Consider the following 19,248-nt stretch of genomic DNA (forward strand, 5'->3'; position numbering starts at 1 on the left):
AAATTTATGAAGGAGGGGCAGAAAGAGGCTTCCAGGTCTTTTTAAGTACTCAGTTGCTTAATCTGGGAAGTAGTTCCATAGGTTTTTACTTTATTATTCTTTACACTTTAAGTATACATTACATATTTTTCATGTTTGAAATGTCAAATACCAAAAACAGTTCCCCCCCCCAAAAAAAGAGAAAGAAATAGAGTAGTTATCTTAGCATTCTTGTTGGTGTGGGAGTAAGATGAAAGGGGTAATACATTTTAATCAGAAGAACCAGGCATGTTCAGGAAACAGAGGTAGCACAAAATAAGAACTGGGGGGCAAAACTGTGCACCTTATTTTAGGGCATTCCCTCCCCTATTAGCAGAATTATCCCTCACAAAATGAGTACCTTACATTTGAGTCTTTACAAAGTCTCTCACAGAGTAGAACACTCTTAATTCTTTATTTTGAACAACAACAACAGAAAAAAAAAACCTTTTGGAGGAAAGATATAATAGCTTAAAATTACCTCAGTCTGTGATACTTTTAAATAGTTATAAAGTTCACCAGAGGAAATCAGCAAGACAAGGATTGAGGGATAATCACAACCGTACTGGGAGCATCTACTGGCAACAGCCCCTCCGGACATTATCGGAATGGGTCCTAAGAGAATATTAAAATTCCAAGAGTCATGGACTCTTATTTACAAGATGAAGGATTTTGAAACTTTAGTTAAAATTTAGACTCAATTTTGATGAAAGAATGTAAAAATGCAAATTTCAGTTACCATTGCAAATTGTTGTTTTATGTACTGCTAAACAAAGGCTCGGAGATTTAAGTGGCATGGTAAACTTAAGTAAATTTAAATTCACTGATGATTCCTTGTTGATCATCCTTGCTGCCTGTAGCTTTATTTCTTTTTTCAACAAAGAATGAAGAGAATTATCCCAGCCTTTGGTAAAGCTATTTGGGTTTTATGCTTGCAATGTTTTGAAAGAGTAAAACATTGCCTAAAAGAAATTTTTCTTCACTACGACTGGATGGCAGTACACGACGCTTATAAGTAGGCCATAAAAGCTTTGAAATATACACCTTTTAAAAAAATATAAAAACTTTAACTTATGTCTGATAATTTTCTCCCAGATTATAGCCTTAAACCATGCTTGTATATGTGTTGGGTGACATATGACTTCAGTATTGCTATATAGCTCTGGTTCAGGCCAGCCCTCATGAATTCCAAAGAATAAGTATTTCTCACTCTAAACCCGCAACTGGTACAAAGGTTTCTGAATCATCAGAAAAGGTTGGTTTTGCATCTTCTTATACCTGAATGTTTCTTTGTAGCTTGCCCCAGATATTCGTGCTTGCCAAGCCTGTTCAGAAAAGTACTTGAGCATTCCTGGACTCTTGGTTGAACAAGGCGAGCCTCACTCCCTGTAATCGTATAAAAAAGACGCTTTCATTTGTTGAACAGCATGATGTAGGATTGTATCACCCATGCTTCTCGGAGAAAGGTGAGTGTGATTGCTACTAAATTAAGCTTTCCTTAAAGCAAAACTAAATTGTGTTTTCTGGTGGCTAATCATAAAACAGGTAAATTCTACAGTTCAGGATAAATACCACCTGCTGATAATAGTTATTTCCTTATTCTCGGTTTTTTAATTAATTATATAGTAAAGTGGTTTTAGCAAACTCTTGAAAACTATACCACAAATATTACTTGTAAATTAAATAAATAAGTTTACATTTCAACATTAAAACCCAAAGTTATAAGCACACCACTCTGTGTATTGTCTGATAGAATGTGTGTTAGCCATAAATAGGTAGAATTTGTCAAGATATACATTTACATTGAAATATGGTTTCCTTAGATATTAAATTGTAGACGTGATTAAAAACTGGCAAAAAAAAATTTTAATCAAATTTTATAAAAACAGTTTTTATATGAAAAAAGAAGTATTGAATATCTCTAGCTAGAAACAATAGTATTCTGCGTAATAGTCTACTGCTTAGGCATGCAAAATAGATTGCTTAGATTATAGACACTCATATAGAAATAATCGTGTTTGGCACAAGTCCATGACCATTTTCTTGAGGTTTACAGAGGAAAAGATGTATGTTTCATGATATAAAAATATATTGTTAAGATAATATTTACTTTATTTCACTTCTTCAAGCGTCTCATAAAATACTAGTAATTAACTTTGGAGGTTAAATATTAATATTTATAAGACATTTGTCTTCGTTATTATGATATACCCTTGCTAAAATTGTTAAGATATATTTGGCCAACATAATAACTCTATACAGAATTTTTTCAGAAAGGGAAAAAATTAAAATGGTTCTCAAGACTTGATTATTTAAAAGTACTTGTATTGTACACTTCAAAATATTTAAGGGAAATAAAAACTTTGAGAAACCTATTTTGAAAGCTAGTATTTAAAATAGAACCTGGAAAATCCAGTGCTCTAAGAAAATAGAGATAAACCCAGAGGGATGCCCTTTTATGCCAAGAGGTAAGATTTTCTCCAGCTCTGGGCTCTGTGATCCCCTACTGTACATTGTTTGAGTTCCATATGTGCCATATTCTCATATTTCTACAGAGGAAGAATTATTTTACATTTCTGTAACTATGATGAAAGATACCACAAAATAGAGTATGATAAGTATAGTTCTTCTATCTTTCGTTTTTAATTAAGCTAGTTCTTGTACTTCCTTCATCTTTTTCACTGTTACCAAGCAATGGAGTCCCCATCAACCCAGATCCTCTTCCACTAACAACTGTTAGGGCAGGATAAGAAAATTAACTGTTATATAGTAAGTAGGCACTTGATACATGTGCATTGAATTAAATAAGAACTTTATTGTCAGGGTCGTCATATCTAAATTGTCTCTTTTGTGCACACTGAGTTTCAATGAAATTTTTTTTAAAACTTCCTTTTCTTGTGATTTTTTGGAGATCCCTTCCATAAAGGTGTTTTTACTGAATATCTGTTCTACCTGTGAATTGCCAGAAACACAGTCAATTTGAATAATATAGAACATAGGAGCATAAAAACAACAAAAGCAAAGAAAAAGAGGATGAAAGAGATTTTTAGTACTTTTATTGCTGGATTTTTTTCCCAGAACTTTTTAGATATTTCTCTTTACCTCAGAGTTATTAGAGCATGGCGGGAAGTCTTTTGTTATTATTATTTTCATTTGAATTTGCAGGTGCCTTGATCTTGGAGTTTCCAGCCACCAGAACTGTGAGAAAAATTTTCTGTTGTTCATAAGCTGCTTAGTTTATGGTATCTTGTTAAGTCAGCCTGGAAAGGCTAAGACAGGAGCTTTCCAAAACAAGGGACAAACCGCTCCAGGGATCTAGTTTGATGAGAACATGAAAACTTTTGTTCTCACCACTGAACTCTAAACCTTAGCACATCCTGAGAGGTGTGTGCACCTCTGGCACACACACGTATGTGTTTGTGTGTATGTGGTGTGCACATATGCACGTGTTTTTATGAGTGTGCCTCACTGCATCTGCTATCCAAGTCCCTGATGCTGCAGCTCAGCTCAGGGGCCCAGAGCCCCTTTGTGCAACTATCACTATTATTACTGCCTCCAGCATGATGCTTGCTCCTTACTCCATCTATCTTGTGTCAGATACCCAATGAGTTAAGTCTGGCACCAGTGTGTCTGATTAGCAAAGTTGGGATCACATACCTTTGTCCTAGAGAGGCTGGAATTAAGTACCAAGAGCGCAGATTTCCTCCCAACTAAGATTCATAAAGTGGGAATTCCCCGGAGAGGATTGAGGTGCTGGTTCTCTGCAGTGGATATTCCTTGCTGTCCATAAAATCTGTTTTCTTCTTTTCCTGTACATGTGACCGAACTACATTTCTTTATTATTTTTCTTTTATATTTCACTGTAGCATGTGTCTGAGGTCTTTCTAGTGGCACGCAAGCAGAAATAACACGTGCACCTTGCAAGCTCAGGCTAAAGATAATGGGCAGGGCTTTTCTGACCTATCTTTCCCCTTACGGTCAACCAGAAACCAGAGCAACTCAAATTTGACCATATAATGACAGTTTCCTAGGGGACTGCAAAGCAATAAGACAAAAAAGACTTTGTCCTTGAGTTACTGTGTAGAGAACAGCCCCCTGGCAATTGGAACTCCATTTCAGTCTATTACATGGGAGGAAGATAAACTTCCACCCTCTTTAATCCTCTCCTCTATTACAGTATCCTGTCCTTACCTTGACAGCCTCCAAAACCACTCACTAGTAGCTAGTAGAGTGTTCTATGTTTAGCTATATTTATTTCACCTACTGTAAGCCTATGTTATTGGTCAAAACGAAACCAGTGAACTGTAGTACGAACTTTAGTTACTATTTTTATTTTGTTTGTTCTTTGGAGATTATTCAATTTTAATTTACATTTCAGTGTAACCTGTTTCTTGAAAACCTGTTTCTGAAATGCCAAATGTATTTTCAAGTGTACACATTGTGACCTTTCTTTGTACTACACTCATGATTCTTTAAATTATAAAATATTTCTAGCCTGTATTAGTGTTTTGGAAGATATGGTTTTAGATTCCAAACCATTTGATCACCCTACACTCTTGCATGTAGTATTTCTTCAGGCCCAAATATCTTCTCATCGTCCGTGTCTTATTAGCAAATTCTTATTTATCATTGAAAGCCCAGGTCAGATGCAATCTCCCATAAGTTCCCTATAAGCAGTCTTCTGTATTGTCTCTGTCCTGTCTCTGTATTTGTACATTATTCTATTTTCACAAGCCCTGGATATTTTTAATCGTTTCTTTACATCTCTGCCCCCCATATTGAATTGTGAGTGCTGGTGAATAAGCTCCATTATGCCTTTATTTTCTGATATCCTCACATTACAAATATTTTCCAGTTGAACTTCATTACATTATAGTGAAGCCATTAGTACACTCCTATAACATAGCAGTAAGCACACTTTTCACTTGAGTATTTGACATGAAATAACATGTGTATTAATATTTCCCACAATTCTAGCTGTTACTTAAATTGTGTGTGATTCTGTTCTACTTCTCCTCCAAAACAGAACATAAAACAAAAGCAGATAGCAAAGATTTTTATGTAAAACTACTTGATATCTGGAAAATAAAATTTCAATATTTGACGATCTCATTACAAGCTTCAATCCTTCCAATCTTCCCAATATCTCTTTACCACCTGCACTTTGCTTTATCAGTTCTCTCAACTTTAGTATTTATTCTCCCAGTTTATCAATTTCCTCTTAACCTTAGTAACTTGCCTTCTAGTCAAATGAGCTATTCTTTAACCAGCCTATTCCATATTTGTATTCTTCTCCTATACAAATCTTCTCCTATACAAATCCAAAAAATTCCTACACAAGGATACATTCTAAAATCTGCATTTTTCATACTTAAAATGGAACAGTTGAGTTCTAATGGGAAAGAACTCAAGTCTTAAATGACTTTTCCACCTCAGATTAATAATTTTTATTCTCTACTATCTCATGAAAATTCTTATTAACATTTAATTATATTTTATTATTTTTTCATTTTTATCATAAAGTGTAGTTGCCACCATCCCCCAAATTTCCTTTACTTTCTCTGAATAAAAAACATCCTTTTATGTTTCATCAGGAAGAAACCTCATTATTCATAATCTCTTAAATTTTTAAGACTTGCCACCTAACCTGATTTCAATACTTTATTTAGATGTAATTGGCATATAATAAGCTGGACATAAACTGTACACTTTGATATGTTTTGAAGTATGTATATACCAATGAAACCATATCTACACTCAAGGAAATGAACATATCCATCACCCTAAATTTTCTGTATGCCAGTTTGTAATCTCTCCTTCTCACCTCTCCTGCCCCCTCTCCCTCTTCCCAGACAAACACTGATCTTCTTTCTCTCACTCTAGGTTAATTTATTTTCTAAAATTTTGTTTAAGTGGAATCTTTCATTACACAGTCTTTTTTTCTATAGAAGGCTTCCTGCACTCAGCATAATTATTTTGTGATTCACAAGGACTACATGTCTCAATAGTTCATCTCTTTTTATTGCTGAGATGTATTTAATCATATTGATGTACCACAAGATTTTTATTTATTCAACTGTTGATGGGCATTTGGGTTGTTTTCAATTGGGGGGCTATTAGAAATGAAGCTATAATGAACATCTGTGTGTCTGTGTAGACCTATGCTTTCATTTATCTTTAGTAGGAGAAATACGGTAGGTACATGTTTAACTTTTTAAGAAACTGCCAAATTGTCTTCCAAGTGCTTGTATCATTTTCTATTTATATTGGTTTTTAGAGTTCCAGTTGCTTGGCATTGTTTCCAACATACAGTACAGTCAGTCTTTAATTTTATTTGTTCTACTAGGTGTGATGTGGTCTCTCATTGGGTTTTAACTGCATTGCCGTGATCATTAATAATATTGAGCGTCTTTCACCTGGAGCCCTTTTATTTACAATCCATAAATCTGCTGTGGTAAAGTGTTCAAATTTTTTAACACATTTCACTAGGTTTTTTATTTTCTTATTGAATTTAATGACTTATTTATATATTCTGGCAGTGATAATAACCCAATTTTGTTCTTCTTTTTAAAGTTATTTTGGCTACTCTAGATCCTTTGTATTCCTATATAAATTTTAGAAACATCTTGTTAATTTTGTTCAAAGAAACCTGCTCTGAATGTGATTGGATTGGATTGAATCTATAGATCAATTTGGGGAGAACCAATGCCTTAAAATACTGAATGTTTAAATCCATTAACATGGCATTTGTGATGTATTATTTTGCTAGGTTTGCTGAGACAAAGTGCCATAGACTGGGTAGCTTAAAAAACAGAAATGTACTGTCCCCCAGTTCTGGCAGCTAGAAGTCCCGAAGTGTTAGCAGGCTTGACTTCTTTTGTGTGTGAGGGAAGGATCTGTTCCAGGCTTCTCCCCTTGGCTCATCGATGGTCATGTTCTCCCTTTGTATCTTCACATCATCTTCCTTCTGTTCCTGTCTCTGTGCCCACATTTCCCCTTTTTATATGGACGTCAGCCATATTTGATTAGGGCCCACACTAACGACTTCACTTTAGCTTGATTACTTCTGCAAGGGTCCTATCTCCAAATAAGGTCACATTCTGACATGTGAATTTGGGGGGACACAGTTCAAACCATAACATGTAGTTTAGTGGTTAACATAGTGCATAGTATAGCTAGAATATCTTACCAGCATATTAAATATTTGGCTCTCAAAGCATTGGTCAGAACTTGTCACATGATCCTGACTCCAATGAGTGTGGGAAAGTGCAGTCTTACCCTGTGTCAGGAAGGCAGGGAAACAAAGCTATCTGGTGAATAGCACTGATGATCACTTGCTCTATGATTTGATTTTTAATATTTTTATAGTAAAGAAGGAATTAATGATCAAGGCAAGATACTGGCAATCACATTTTTCTTCTACACAGTAGTCATTTTTCATATACATTAAAATGTTCTATTATTTCTTTTTAGTTTCCTGTGGTTGTAGAAAAATGTAAGGCTATGATAACAATAATATTTTGATTATTCTATTCATGGAATTTATATAGTTGGAAAACTGTAAAAGTTTCTATATGTAATCAGATATCTTATTGAAATGTTATGCCACATGAATTCCCATTGATAAAAAGGGAGGAAATCATGGCAAAACTAAATCTTATTAAAGTTTAGAAGGATATTAAGAAAAAGGATGCCTTCTTGAAGAATAGGATGTTCTACATTTATAATTTGCTATTTAATTTCTAATTAAAATAAAGAACTGAATTCTCCATGGCATGACACATTATGTAATACACATGCTAGAAAACACCTTATAAAACCTAACACATGCTGTATGGTAAATGCTCTGTGGAAACTTATGTCTCTTAATAATATTGAGTTTTATTATCTTGTGTATTTAATATCAAATTTCAGGGCAGAAATTTATTATTTATTTGGCTTTTCTTGTTTTGGCCACTACCATTATATCAGCACATAATTGAGGGACCCAAAGTAATCCTCCTTTATTTTCCTTTCGTTTAATATTGTAAGCCTCAAATATGTCCCTGTTTATGTATTGATATCATCTATCACAACGTTATTTTCTGCAGGTGCACGTTTTCCTTTGTTTGATGATCTTAGCTTATTGTTACAAAAAAAAATTATTAAATGTGATTTCTTGTCTACATAAACAACCTTCACTTTCTCAGTTTTTAAAAGTGAGAATCACAATGCTAGGATACTGTCATATATTATGGTACTTCCCAGAAGATATCTGTAAGCAAATATAAAGGAATGCTCTGGGAAATGAATAAATATTAGAAATGGAGTAAAGGAAATAGGAAATAATTCTCAAAGTGTAAAACACTTAAAAGAAATTTAAAGTCACTCTAAACTTGCTCCTTACTTCAGGCTTAGATTTATAGAAAATTGCTCATTGAAAGCCCATTTAATTTTGTAAAATATGTATCTCACATTACATTAATGGAAACCATTCAGTGCTCGTTAGAGTAGGTGGGGAGGGCAATATTTAGTACAAAATTTAGGAAGAGGAGATAATTGTCTTGTTTCCTAACAAATCCAAAAACATAAAAATATATATCCCAAAAATATAGAAATATTTTAAATATACAGAAATACATAGATGATATTGATTTAATCTGAGACATATTTAAGTTTATACTGAGATATTTCTGAGATATGTTTAAGTTATGCTCAATAATTATTATAGGTGAAAATGATAAAACTGTAAAGAACATGATCTTGTTCAGCTCATATGCTTGTGCATCTCAGAGTTTGTGGTGTCACGTGGTTAGCTCTCTGGTTCATTTTATTCTTAACTCATCTACTAAACAACACTCACTATGTTGTTTATTCAACTCTAACTTTAGTTATCCACAGAAACACACCCTTGAGAAGTGGAGGAAGGGGAGCAGGGCCGGTGCGACTCTGCAGTTACTCTTGTCTCCGTGCCCTCACTGCCATTGCTGCCAAACCGCGTGGGAATGAAATTCAATGACAGTTGTGGAGGGACTTGGAAGTTGCTAGGGAAGTGCAAAGAAATAATGATGCGAGCCCTCGGCGCAAGTGGATAGGAGAAAGTTGCATTTTGTGTTTCCTTCTATCAAAGTAATTCTGCTATAGATCTACATTCCTCTGGATAAACAGCTTTCTTCCTCCAAAATGGTTGTTTTCCACTTCCTGCCTCTTGCTAGACCACAGTAGAGTTTCAAAAACTGCCTGTAGATGAATGTAGATGGGTGAAAAGTAAAGGAGGTGTTTACATTTATTTGTGATCCCCTTTCTAAAAGTAACTTTTTAAATATTTAATTTATTTATTTTCTTGATTTTTTTGGATACATTGGGTCTTAGTTGGGACATATGGGATCTTTCGCTGTGGCGCGCCAGGCTCTCTGTAGTTGTGATGTGCGGGTTTTCTCTCTCTAGTTGTGGCGCAGGAGCTCCGTGGCGTGGAGGCTCCAGGGCACATGGGCTCTGCAGTTGCAGCATGTGGGCTCTCTAGTTGAGGTGCGCCAGTTCAGTAGTTGTGGCACGCGGGCTTAGTTGCCCCGTGGCATGTGGGATCTTATTTCCCCAACCAGGGATTGAACTGCATTGGAACGTGGATTCTTTACCACTGGACCACCAGGGAAGTCCCTAAAAGTTACTTTAAGTGGTGCTTGGAAGAGGTTTTCCTTTGGTTCATACTTTAGTTTATTTAGCTTCCTGAATTTTGATTGCTTTATCTATCTATGTATCTTTTATTAGTGACTAGGACTAAATGAAAAAAGAGCAAATTAAAACAAAAATAGTATATACAATCAATGATATTTGAAGATACATTGAAAGTGTCTGAAGTAATAATTAGGATAATAAGGAGAAATCATTTTGTAGATTTGCAATATATTTTATTGGTAAGTAATTGTCATAATATTGACATAAATCATCTTGATAAGTATGGAACTTTAGAAATTTTTTAAAAAGACAAAAGACAGAACAACAACAACAAACAAAGCCAAAAACCACCATGATCAGAAAACTACCTGAGAAAAATTCTAAGCAAAATCTGGTGTATGAAGTTGCAGAGACCAAAGGGTTATATTTGTAGTAGAGTTGGATACCGTAACCAAAACTTGCTTGTATTTCCTTACCAGATTATTTAAAAATAACTTAAGTCATAAATCCTGCTGAAAATGCACAGTGAGCTTTAATCTGTTATTCAAATTTGACTGGCAAAGTATGTACGTATTAGCATGGTTAATGAACCATAAGACATATTATTCATTGTTTTATTCAAAGATGCTCCTGCTAAAAATCTTATCATCTGTACCTGCAGCTATAACTAAAGGGATGAATGTAAAACTGACGTTGCTTCCTAAATCATGTGAACTAAAAATAATTCTGCAATTTAAAAAAACTAAACCTGTTTGCTACTGCCCTTTGTTTTGTACAAGAATCACATCATCTCCAGTGTTCTATAAGAGTTTGGTTGCGATGTTCTTAAATTCACCAGTTATTCAGAACTTGTTGATGTGCTTCAGTGGAATTTTGTAGAATACTGCTGTCCCTCAATATTTCATCATACAGTGAACAGCTAATTGATAGCTTCATTTACTCCTAAATTTCACTCTTCATCAGGATTTCTGGGATCTGCTTTTATTAGTATTCCCTGACCTACCATTCCTACATATTCACCACTTTCCAATTCATTTCCTCTGCTACAAATTGATTTGCATTCCCCATGAAGCAAATTTGCCTCTGGGTCTTTGTTCATATTTTATTAACAGATACCATTCTGAGATAACTATGTATGGGCCTAGCATAGTGACCAGCACACATGGGGTGTACAGTGGTCCTTGTTTGCCTGAGATGGAACCGTTTCCTAGGACATAAGACTTTCAGAAACAAACAAACAAAAAAACAACAAAAAACAAACAAATAAAAAAAAAACCAGTAAAACCAGGCAAATTAAGAAGATTTGGTTATTCCAAATATAAGATTTTTTTTCAATAAAGGTAAAATCCTTTTACCCACATGTTTTAAATATTTCTTAGTTTAGATGAACAAAAGACACTACTCCTCCCATTCCAGAATTATATGAAAGATTTTTGTTCATGAAATCCTGTAAAGAGGACCCTGATTGCCAATGTCACCTCATGTAACTCACCACGTTGGCCCTGAGCTTTTGTACATAGCGATAAGAGGTTATTCTGAGTAATGTTGCATATGGATTTGCCAACCCAGTTAGAGTACGGATACAAAAACAGCTCCATTTTATATTCCAACATTTTAACATATAAGTATCTATAAAATGACATCTATTCCATAACTTAGCTGTGAGGATCAAATGAGGTAAAATGCCTAATAAAGTCAAAAGGCTTTAAACCCAATTATTATGGTTGGATAATTTATTCAATTTGTCTTTTCTTTTTTTTTTTTTGCTGTTTTTTTTTTTTTTCCCCATTCCATGACTCAAGAATGTTGCCCAGATATTTTGTGCTCACTTGGCCCCTTGTGAGATTATAAAGTTCAAAGAGAAATGCCATTTCTGCACATTGGTTTTGGAAGCCATGCTAGAGGGATAGGGTTAGAAAGAGCAGGAAGAGAGAGAAGGTGTGCCATGGATGGGGGCAAGGTCGGCTACAGAATTTGTGAGGCCCAGGGCAAAATAAAAATGCAAGAGCCCTTGTTTGAAAAGGAACAAAAATGCTTCTTCTTTTCTTTTGTGGTCTCTCTCTTAACCAGTCATGGTGTTTTAAAATTTGCAATTAATGTCACACTCCCTCAGCACGGGAATACTCGTGGGGGAATGCGGACCCTCACAGGTAATACCTTGGGCCCCACTTGTGACTAGATTCGTGGGCATGTCATAACTCCAACCTTCCCAATGGCCACGCCCAGGCCCCCACTGGGGGTGGAGGGTGACAGCAGTCACCAGGTAGAGATGGAACCATCTCCAGCCTAGAAAGGTGGTTAGCTAAGCTTTCTGAATTCCAAAATTGTTAGCAATTCTCTTGCTTAAATTTGACTTTAAAAGGTCATGTGATCTTTAACAGTGTAGATATCAATGACAATGTCAGCCTGAACACAGAGGCTCTTTCCCAAATTTTGGGCAATATGTGATGATCTCAGATTCTTGCTCAATATTAGGGAGTAGGAATTAACACCATAAAAAGAGAGCCGTCCACGTCCACGTAATAAATATCACAAAGTCATAAATTTTGATCTGAAATTGACTTCATGCTCTAATCTACAGCTTTCTCAGGTGCCCCTCCCCCCACCCTTTTTGGTAATTATTAATCAGATTTTTCAGAACCTTAAAAGAATATAACCTGAAAGTTTGGGGGTCCTATAACAAAGTGTACTTGAGAATCTCAATGTATATTCAAACTTGGAACTCTAAATTCAGAAAGTGCTCAGACTAAATATTTCTGCATTCAAATATTAAGTTGTTAGAGATAAGTACAAAGAGTTATGATTTAATATGAAGAACTGTTTATCCATTAATAGGTGGGTGGTATATATTTAAAAGCTCATCATCTCTATGATTTTCATTAGAATGGAGCCAAGCTGAAATATGTCTTAAATAATGGCAAGACTTTTTCTGTTTTAACAAACTCTTGTTGCATAAAAATTAGCTTAAAACTTAGGTTAAGCCGTCTTGGCATTTTACGGGTCAGGAAATCAGAAAGCGCTTTTCTGGGTAGTCCTTTTTTGGAGTCAGTTATACAGTTGCAGTCAGATGTCAATAGTGTGCTGTAAAGAAAGAAGTTCAGGTTAGATGAGTGAATGATGGGAGTCCATGGGGAGAGAGACCCTCACGAGGGGTCACCTGCTGCAGTGCCCCATCTTTGATTAGCGCACAGTCATTCTGCACCAGGTAAGGATTGGAAGCAAGGACTTCATCTCTTGTGCAACCCTTTTAATTTGTTATTTCCTGAACCGAAATATGTTTTCCACTGTCAGTGGCAAGATGCTTTGACCTTATTCATATGGCTGAAATTCCTTTCTTTTTCGTGGGAGAGGAGATGGGAAGGCATTAGAATGTTTTTCTTAAATGGACTCCCATTTGTTAATTTTAATGCCAGCATCTTGAGATCGCCTATGAATTCTTGCAAAAAAAATTCAGAGATAATCTTAATCTCATTTAGATCTGAGGTTTTTCCCACCAGACGGCTTCCCCAAAACCAATCACAAACATAAGAGCTGGTAATGGCATAATGTGTTATAAATCACCTGACAAACTTCCCTTTGTCTAGAAGACTGTTCAGTCAATTCAGATAAAGTCAAATTTAATTATTTCACCAGAAGACTTCAGGGCAAAATTACAATTTCTGAATTTCATTTAAAAGAATTCCAAATCCTTAGGATTATATCAGCCAATGCTTCAATTTTGTCTTAAGAGATTTGTTATTGCAACAATGTGTTTGCCATAGTCAAAGGATAATTCCTGGTCAAATATGCAAAACATGTTTTACGAATTTCAACATAATGCAAAAGAAGCATGAAAAAGAGTTTTGTAAATTGCACCAGTAATTCAGTGCAATACCATGCATTTAGTCAATGTAGATAGTTCGGAATAAAGCAATAACTAAATCTCCCTTTGATAAAACCATTTGGTCAGTTAGATTATTCTTATACTGACCAAAGTATTTTTTGTCTCCCACTATCATTGTCTATGATTATGATTAAAAATGAATTCTATTTTGACCAATTTTCAGTGGATTCATTATATATCTTTAAATTATACAGTGTTGTGTATAGCTTAATAATAAAATTAATTATACAAGTAAATTACAAAATATGTTTACTGTTTATCAATCCCCAAAATGCAACATTCCTTTTAACTGACTTCACTGGGATTTTTTCCCCCCATTTTTTGGTAAGAAATCACCTTTCTCTGAAACTATTTTAAGAAAAATATTACCAATATAATTATAAAAAATGTTCTTTATTTTCAAATTATTAAATTTATAATACTTGTCATTGAAATTTTATTTTATTAGTAGTAGAGAGTAAAAGTAAAAAGACACATGTGCATATAACATATAAATGCATGTATAAATAGAAATACATATTTATACATGTATATGTGTATATACAAATGTACAAATGCGTGGGGAGTCCCTACATTCAAAAAAATTTCCAGAGATGATTGGTGAATCCATTGTTAATTATTTAAAATATGTTTTCACATAGAAAAAAATTATCTGAGGCCAGACCTCAAAAGGGTAATTTATTCTTAATTAATATATAGTTCAAATGGTACCATTTCAATGCACTAAATGTGATCAGTCAGATATTGTTACTACTGTTGAACTATACCTTGATATACAACTTGGAAGGTGAGGAATAAATCTCCCTTCATCACTGGAGGAGATAGTGACAAACAGGTTGACTTCAGAGCTCTGGCAGCAGTAGCAGACACTGTTTCAAGCACCCTTGTGATGAGAAATTCAAGAAAGGGAACTCTGGTAGCAATATACGGTCAACTTCTAGACAAGAGGACAGCATTAAATTTGCCAGTATTTAAAATTGAAGAACATATGAGTAGATTGTTCTACAAAGATGAATGGTAATAATTTGAATGCATATATATGTGGGTTTTCAGGTATGCAGGCAACTATATCATTATAGAGAGGAAGACACAAGAAAACTCCAGCTATTTCTCATTTAAGAGTAGAAAAGTATTTGCTATGATTTCAGCCTTTGATGTCAAAATGACAAGGTTGAAATCATGTTCCACAGCTTACTAGCTTTGTAAACTTGGTCAAGTTAACTTTATGCTTCATGGTCCTCATCTGTAAACTGGGGGGAAACAGTGACCATTTCAGAGATTGGAGTAAGGATACTAATGAGAGAATATAGGTTATATGCCTGATCTAATGCCTGACACATGGTAGAAGCTCAGTGAATATTAACTACTATATTGGTTATTTACTGCTGCCCAGTGAACTGCTCCAGAACTTTTGGCTTAAAACAAGCAACATTTATTTAGCTCTGAACTCCATGAGTTGACATTTGGGGCTGGGTCACATGGATGGTTTATCTGCTTTTCAGCTGAGCTCATGCATGTGTCTACAGGTTACTTTGAAGCTTGGCTGGCGGTCTCTTAAAATCGATGAAACTAACTTTGGTCTGTTGACAGTTGACTTGGCTTATTAACTTTGGCTTGGCAGTTCAGGATTCCAAGAGAACAGGAGTAAAAGCTTCAAGGCAACTGGAGGCCTAGTCTCAGGACTGGCACCATGTCACCGGTGCAATAATAGGTCAAATCATGTCATAAATCCAGCCCAGATTCAAGCAATGGAGAAATTGACTCTGTCAACTGATGTAGACTTGCCAAGTCTTGTGGCCATTTTTGCAACTTTTTCACATCTAGAATTATTATTATTCTCTGTGATGGACACAGTTCTTTTCATTTAACAGGTACTCAGTATATGAACATTGATACATATATTCTGAATTTACATATGCTTATGAATAAAGTTTAGATATGAAAGAAGCAAGTTTTGTCCACTAAATGTAATGAACTTGTAGTATCATGGAACATTGAATTAGAACTCACTTTTGAAATGGATACCTTAAGTACATTTTTTGATAAACCAATAGAGGTCTGTTGAAATGGAGTCTCTTATTCAGTGACTTTTAGATGACCCAGGACTAGAACATGAGGTCTCTTGATTCTTGTGTGATGTTCTTCACACTCTAATGAGGTCATTATGAATTTGAATGTTTAGCAACTTCACATTCTGTAAAACAACACATTAACGGAATGACTTAACCATAAGTTAGTAATAGTTTTTTTTCCTATATTATATAAAAATATATTAAGTATAATATTTATTCTCTCCATTTTAGCCATCCCTCTGTCACCTAATTTACATGGAGACTAAGCAAACATTATTAATTTTCAAAGAGATATGATAGATCTTTTGATCAATTTGTAATAAAAATGTAGAGTGTGATTTAATAGGGAAATAACTGTCTCTTTATAAAAACCGAAAATGAAATCAAAATTACTATACAAGCAATATCAAAATACCTCAACATGATGGATAAAGATGACATTTACAAGGTTTGGTACTACCAGATAGTAAAGTTTACAGGAAATTAATCTAATATTGGAGACATATCATTTTCACAGGAGCAGAATCATAATTCAGCTGTCTCTTCCTGAATTTTGACAAGGTCAAAATTTACCACTACACAACACAAATGCTGTAGCTGGAGCAGTTTCATCACATGCTAAATCAGTTTCTGTATAATTTCACATATAAAATCAAATTCTGTGGAAAGTATCTGCCCTTAATATATTAAAAGATAAAACAAAAACCTTGGAAACTTTATGTTCAACTATTACAGAAAAAATAAAACTGTAGTTTGATACATAATTAATCAGAATTATCAGCGGCTGAGTTTCATCCATATTGCTGGGAATTATAACGCAAAACAAAGCCAGCTGTTTCTTTTAGCATATCAACTCCATTACTGTCTCAAGAGCTATTCTGATTAAGCCTAACATGATATGATCACTTTCATCACTTTGCAGCTGTTTAGATTTCAAAATCAGCATATGCTGTATATTCCTAAACCTAAGTAAACTAGATTCATATCTGTGTTATTTAAATGGTTGCAGAATTAACTGGCATGCTTTCACCAATATGGTGGGTGTTTTTCTTTTGCTTCCAGGTAATACATGCTCTTTAGTGAGGCAGATTTTTTTTTTTTTTTTTTTTAACCAGGTAAATGGTTATGCCCTGAGATCCAGGAGTTCTACTTCTCAGACTTTACCCTATGGAAAGGATGGAACCTTTTTTTTTTTTTGGAATTTTATTCTATTTTATTTTTATACAGCAGGTTCTTATTAGTTATCCATTTTATACGTATTAGTGTATACATGTCAATCCCAATCTCCCAGTTCAGCCCACCCCCACCCCCACCCTCTGCCACTTTCCTTCCTTGGTGTCCATATGTTTGTTCTCTACATCTGTGTCTCTATTTCTGCCTTGCAAACCGGTTCATCTGTATGATTTTTCTAGAATCCACATATATGCATTAATATACGGTATTTGTTTTTCTCTTTCTGACTTACTTCACTCTGTATGACAGTCTCTATGTCCGCCCACATCTCTACAAATGACCCAATTTTGTTCCTTTTTATGGCTAATATTCCATTGTATATATGTACCACATCTGCTTTACCCATTGGTCTGTCGATGGGCATTTAGGTTGCTTCCATGACCTAGCAATTGTAAATAGCGCTGCAGTGAATATTGGGCTGCATGTGTCTTTTTGAATTATGATCTTCTCAGGGTATATGCCCAGTAGTGGGATTGCTGGGTCATATGGTAATTCTGTTTTTAGTTTTTTAAGGAACCTCCATACTGTTCTCCATAATATCAATTTACATTCCCACCAACAGTGCAAGAGGGTTCCCTTTTCTCCACACCCTCTCCAGCATTTGTTGTTTGTAGATTTTCTGATGGTGCCCATTCTAACTGGTGTGAGGTGATACCTCACTGTAGTTTTGATTTGCATTTCTCTAACAACTAATGATGTTCAGCAGCTTTTCATGTGCTTCTTGGCCATCTGTATGTCTTCTTTGGAGATATGTCTATTTAGGTGTTCTGCCCATTTTTGGATTGGGTTGTTTGTTTTTTTAATATTGAGCTGCATGAGCTGTTTATATATTTTGGAGATTAATCCTCTGTCCGCTGATTCGTTTGCAAATATTTTCTTCCATTCAGAGCGTTGTTTTTTCATCTTGTTTGTAGTTTCCTTTGCTTTGCAAAAGCTTTTAAGTTTCATTAGGTCCCATTTGTTTATTTTTGCTTTTATTTCCATTACTCTAGGAGGTGGATCAAAAAAGATCTTGCTGTGATTTCTGTCAAAGAGTGTTCTTCCTATGTTTTCCTCTAAAAGTTTTATAATGTCTGGTCTTCCATTTAGGTCTTTGATCCATTTTGAGTTTATTTTTGTGTATGGTGTTAGGGAGTGTTCTAATTTCATTCTTTTAGATGTAGCTATCCAGTTTTCCCAGCACAACTTATTGAAGAGACTGTCTTTCTCCATTTTATATGCTTGCCTTCTTTGTCATAGATTAGTTGACCATAGGTGCGTGGGTTTATCTCTGGGCCTTCTATCCTGTTCCATTGATCTGTATTTCTGTTTTTGTGCCAGTACCATATTGTCTTGATTACTGTAGCTTTGTAGTATAGTCTGAAGTCAAGGAATCTGATTCCTCCAGCTCTGTTTTTTTCCCTCAGTATTGCTTTGGCTATTTGGGGTCTTTTGTGTCTCTATACAAATTTTAAGATTTTTTTTGTTCTAGCTGTAAAAAATGCCATTGGTAATTTGATAGGGATTGCACTGAATCTGTAGATTGCTTTGGGTAGTATAGTCATTTTCACAATATTGATTCTTCCAATCCAAGAACATGGTATATCTCTCCATCTGTTTGTGTCATCTTTGATTTCTTTCATCAGTGTCTTACACTTTTCTGAGTACAGGTTTTAACCTCCTTAAGTTGGTTTATTCCTAGGTATTTTATTCTTTTTGTTGCAATGGTAAATGGGATTGTTTCCTTAATTTCTCTTTCTGATCTTTTGTTGTTAGTGTATAGGAATGCAAGAGATTTCTGTACATTAATTTTGTATCCTGCAACTTTACCAAATTCGTTGATTAGCTCTAGTAGTTTTCTGGTAGCATCTTTAGGATTCTCTATGTATAGTATCATGTCATCTGCAAACAGTGACAGTTTTACTTCTTCTTTTCCAGTTTGGATTCCTTTTATTCCTTTTTCTTCTCTGATTGCCGTGACTATGAAAACTATGTTGAATAAGAGTGGTGAGAGTGGACATCCTTGTCTTGTTCCTCATCCTAGTGGAAATGCTTTCAATTTTTCACCATTGAGAATGATGTTTGCTGTGGGCTTGTTGTATATGGCCTTTATTATGTTGACATAGGTTCCCTCTATGCCCACTTTCTGGAGAGTTTTTATCATCAATGGGTGTTGAATTTTGTCAAAAGCTTTTTCTGCATCTATTGAGAGGATCATATGGTTTTTATTCTTCAATTTATTACTGTGGTGTATCACATTGATTTGCATACATTGAAGAATCCTTGCATCCCTGGGATAAATCCCACTTGATCATGCTGTATGATCCTTTTAATGTGTTGTTGGATTCTGTTTGCTAGTATTCTGTTGAGGATTTTTGCATCTATATTCATCAGTGATATTGGTCTGTA

At 34.8% G+C, this 19,248-nt stretch overlaps 1 protein-coding gene across 2 annotated transcripts in view; it reads left to right on the forward strand.

Moving 5' to 3' along the window:
• Positions 1 to 1,434: 1,434 nt before the first annotated feature.
• MSR1 (macrophage scavenger receptor 1) overlaps positions 1,435 to 19,248 on the forward strand; it is a 161,116-nt gene continuing 143,302 nt past the window's right edge. For both annotated transcript variants that reach the window (XM_061177282.1, XM_061177285.1), the window contains exon 1: positions 1,435 to 1,484. In XM_061177282.1, coding sequence (XP_061033265.1) covers positions 1,468 to 1,484 — 17 coding nt within the window. In that variant the 5' untranslated portion in view covers positions 1,435 to 1,467. The remainder of the gene's footprint in view (positions 1,485 to 19,248) is intronic.

Source organism: Eubalaena glacialis, chromosome 20 (genome assembly GCF_028564815.1).
Source record: "Eubalaena glacialis isolate mEubGla1 chromosome 20, mEubGla1.1.hap2.+ XY, whole genome shotgun sequence".
Classification (NCBI taxonomy): Eukaryota; Metazoa; Chordata; class Mammalia; order Artiodactyla; family Balaenidae; genus Eubalaena; species Eubalaena glacialis.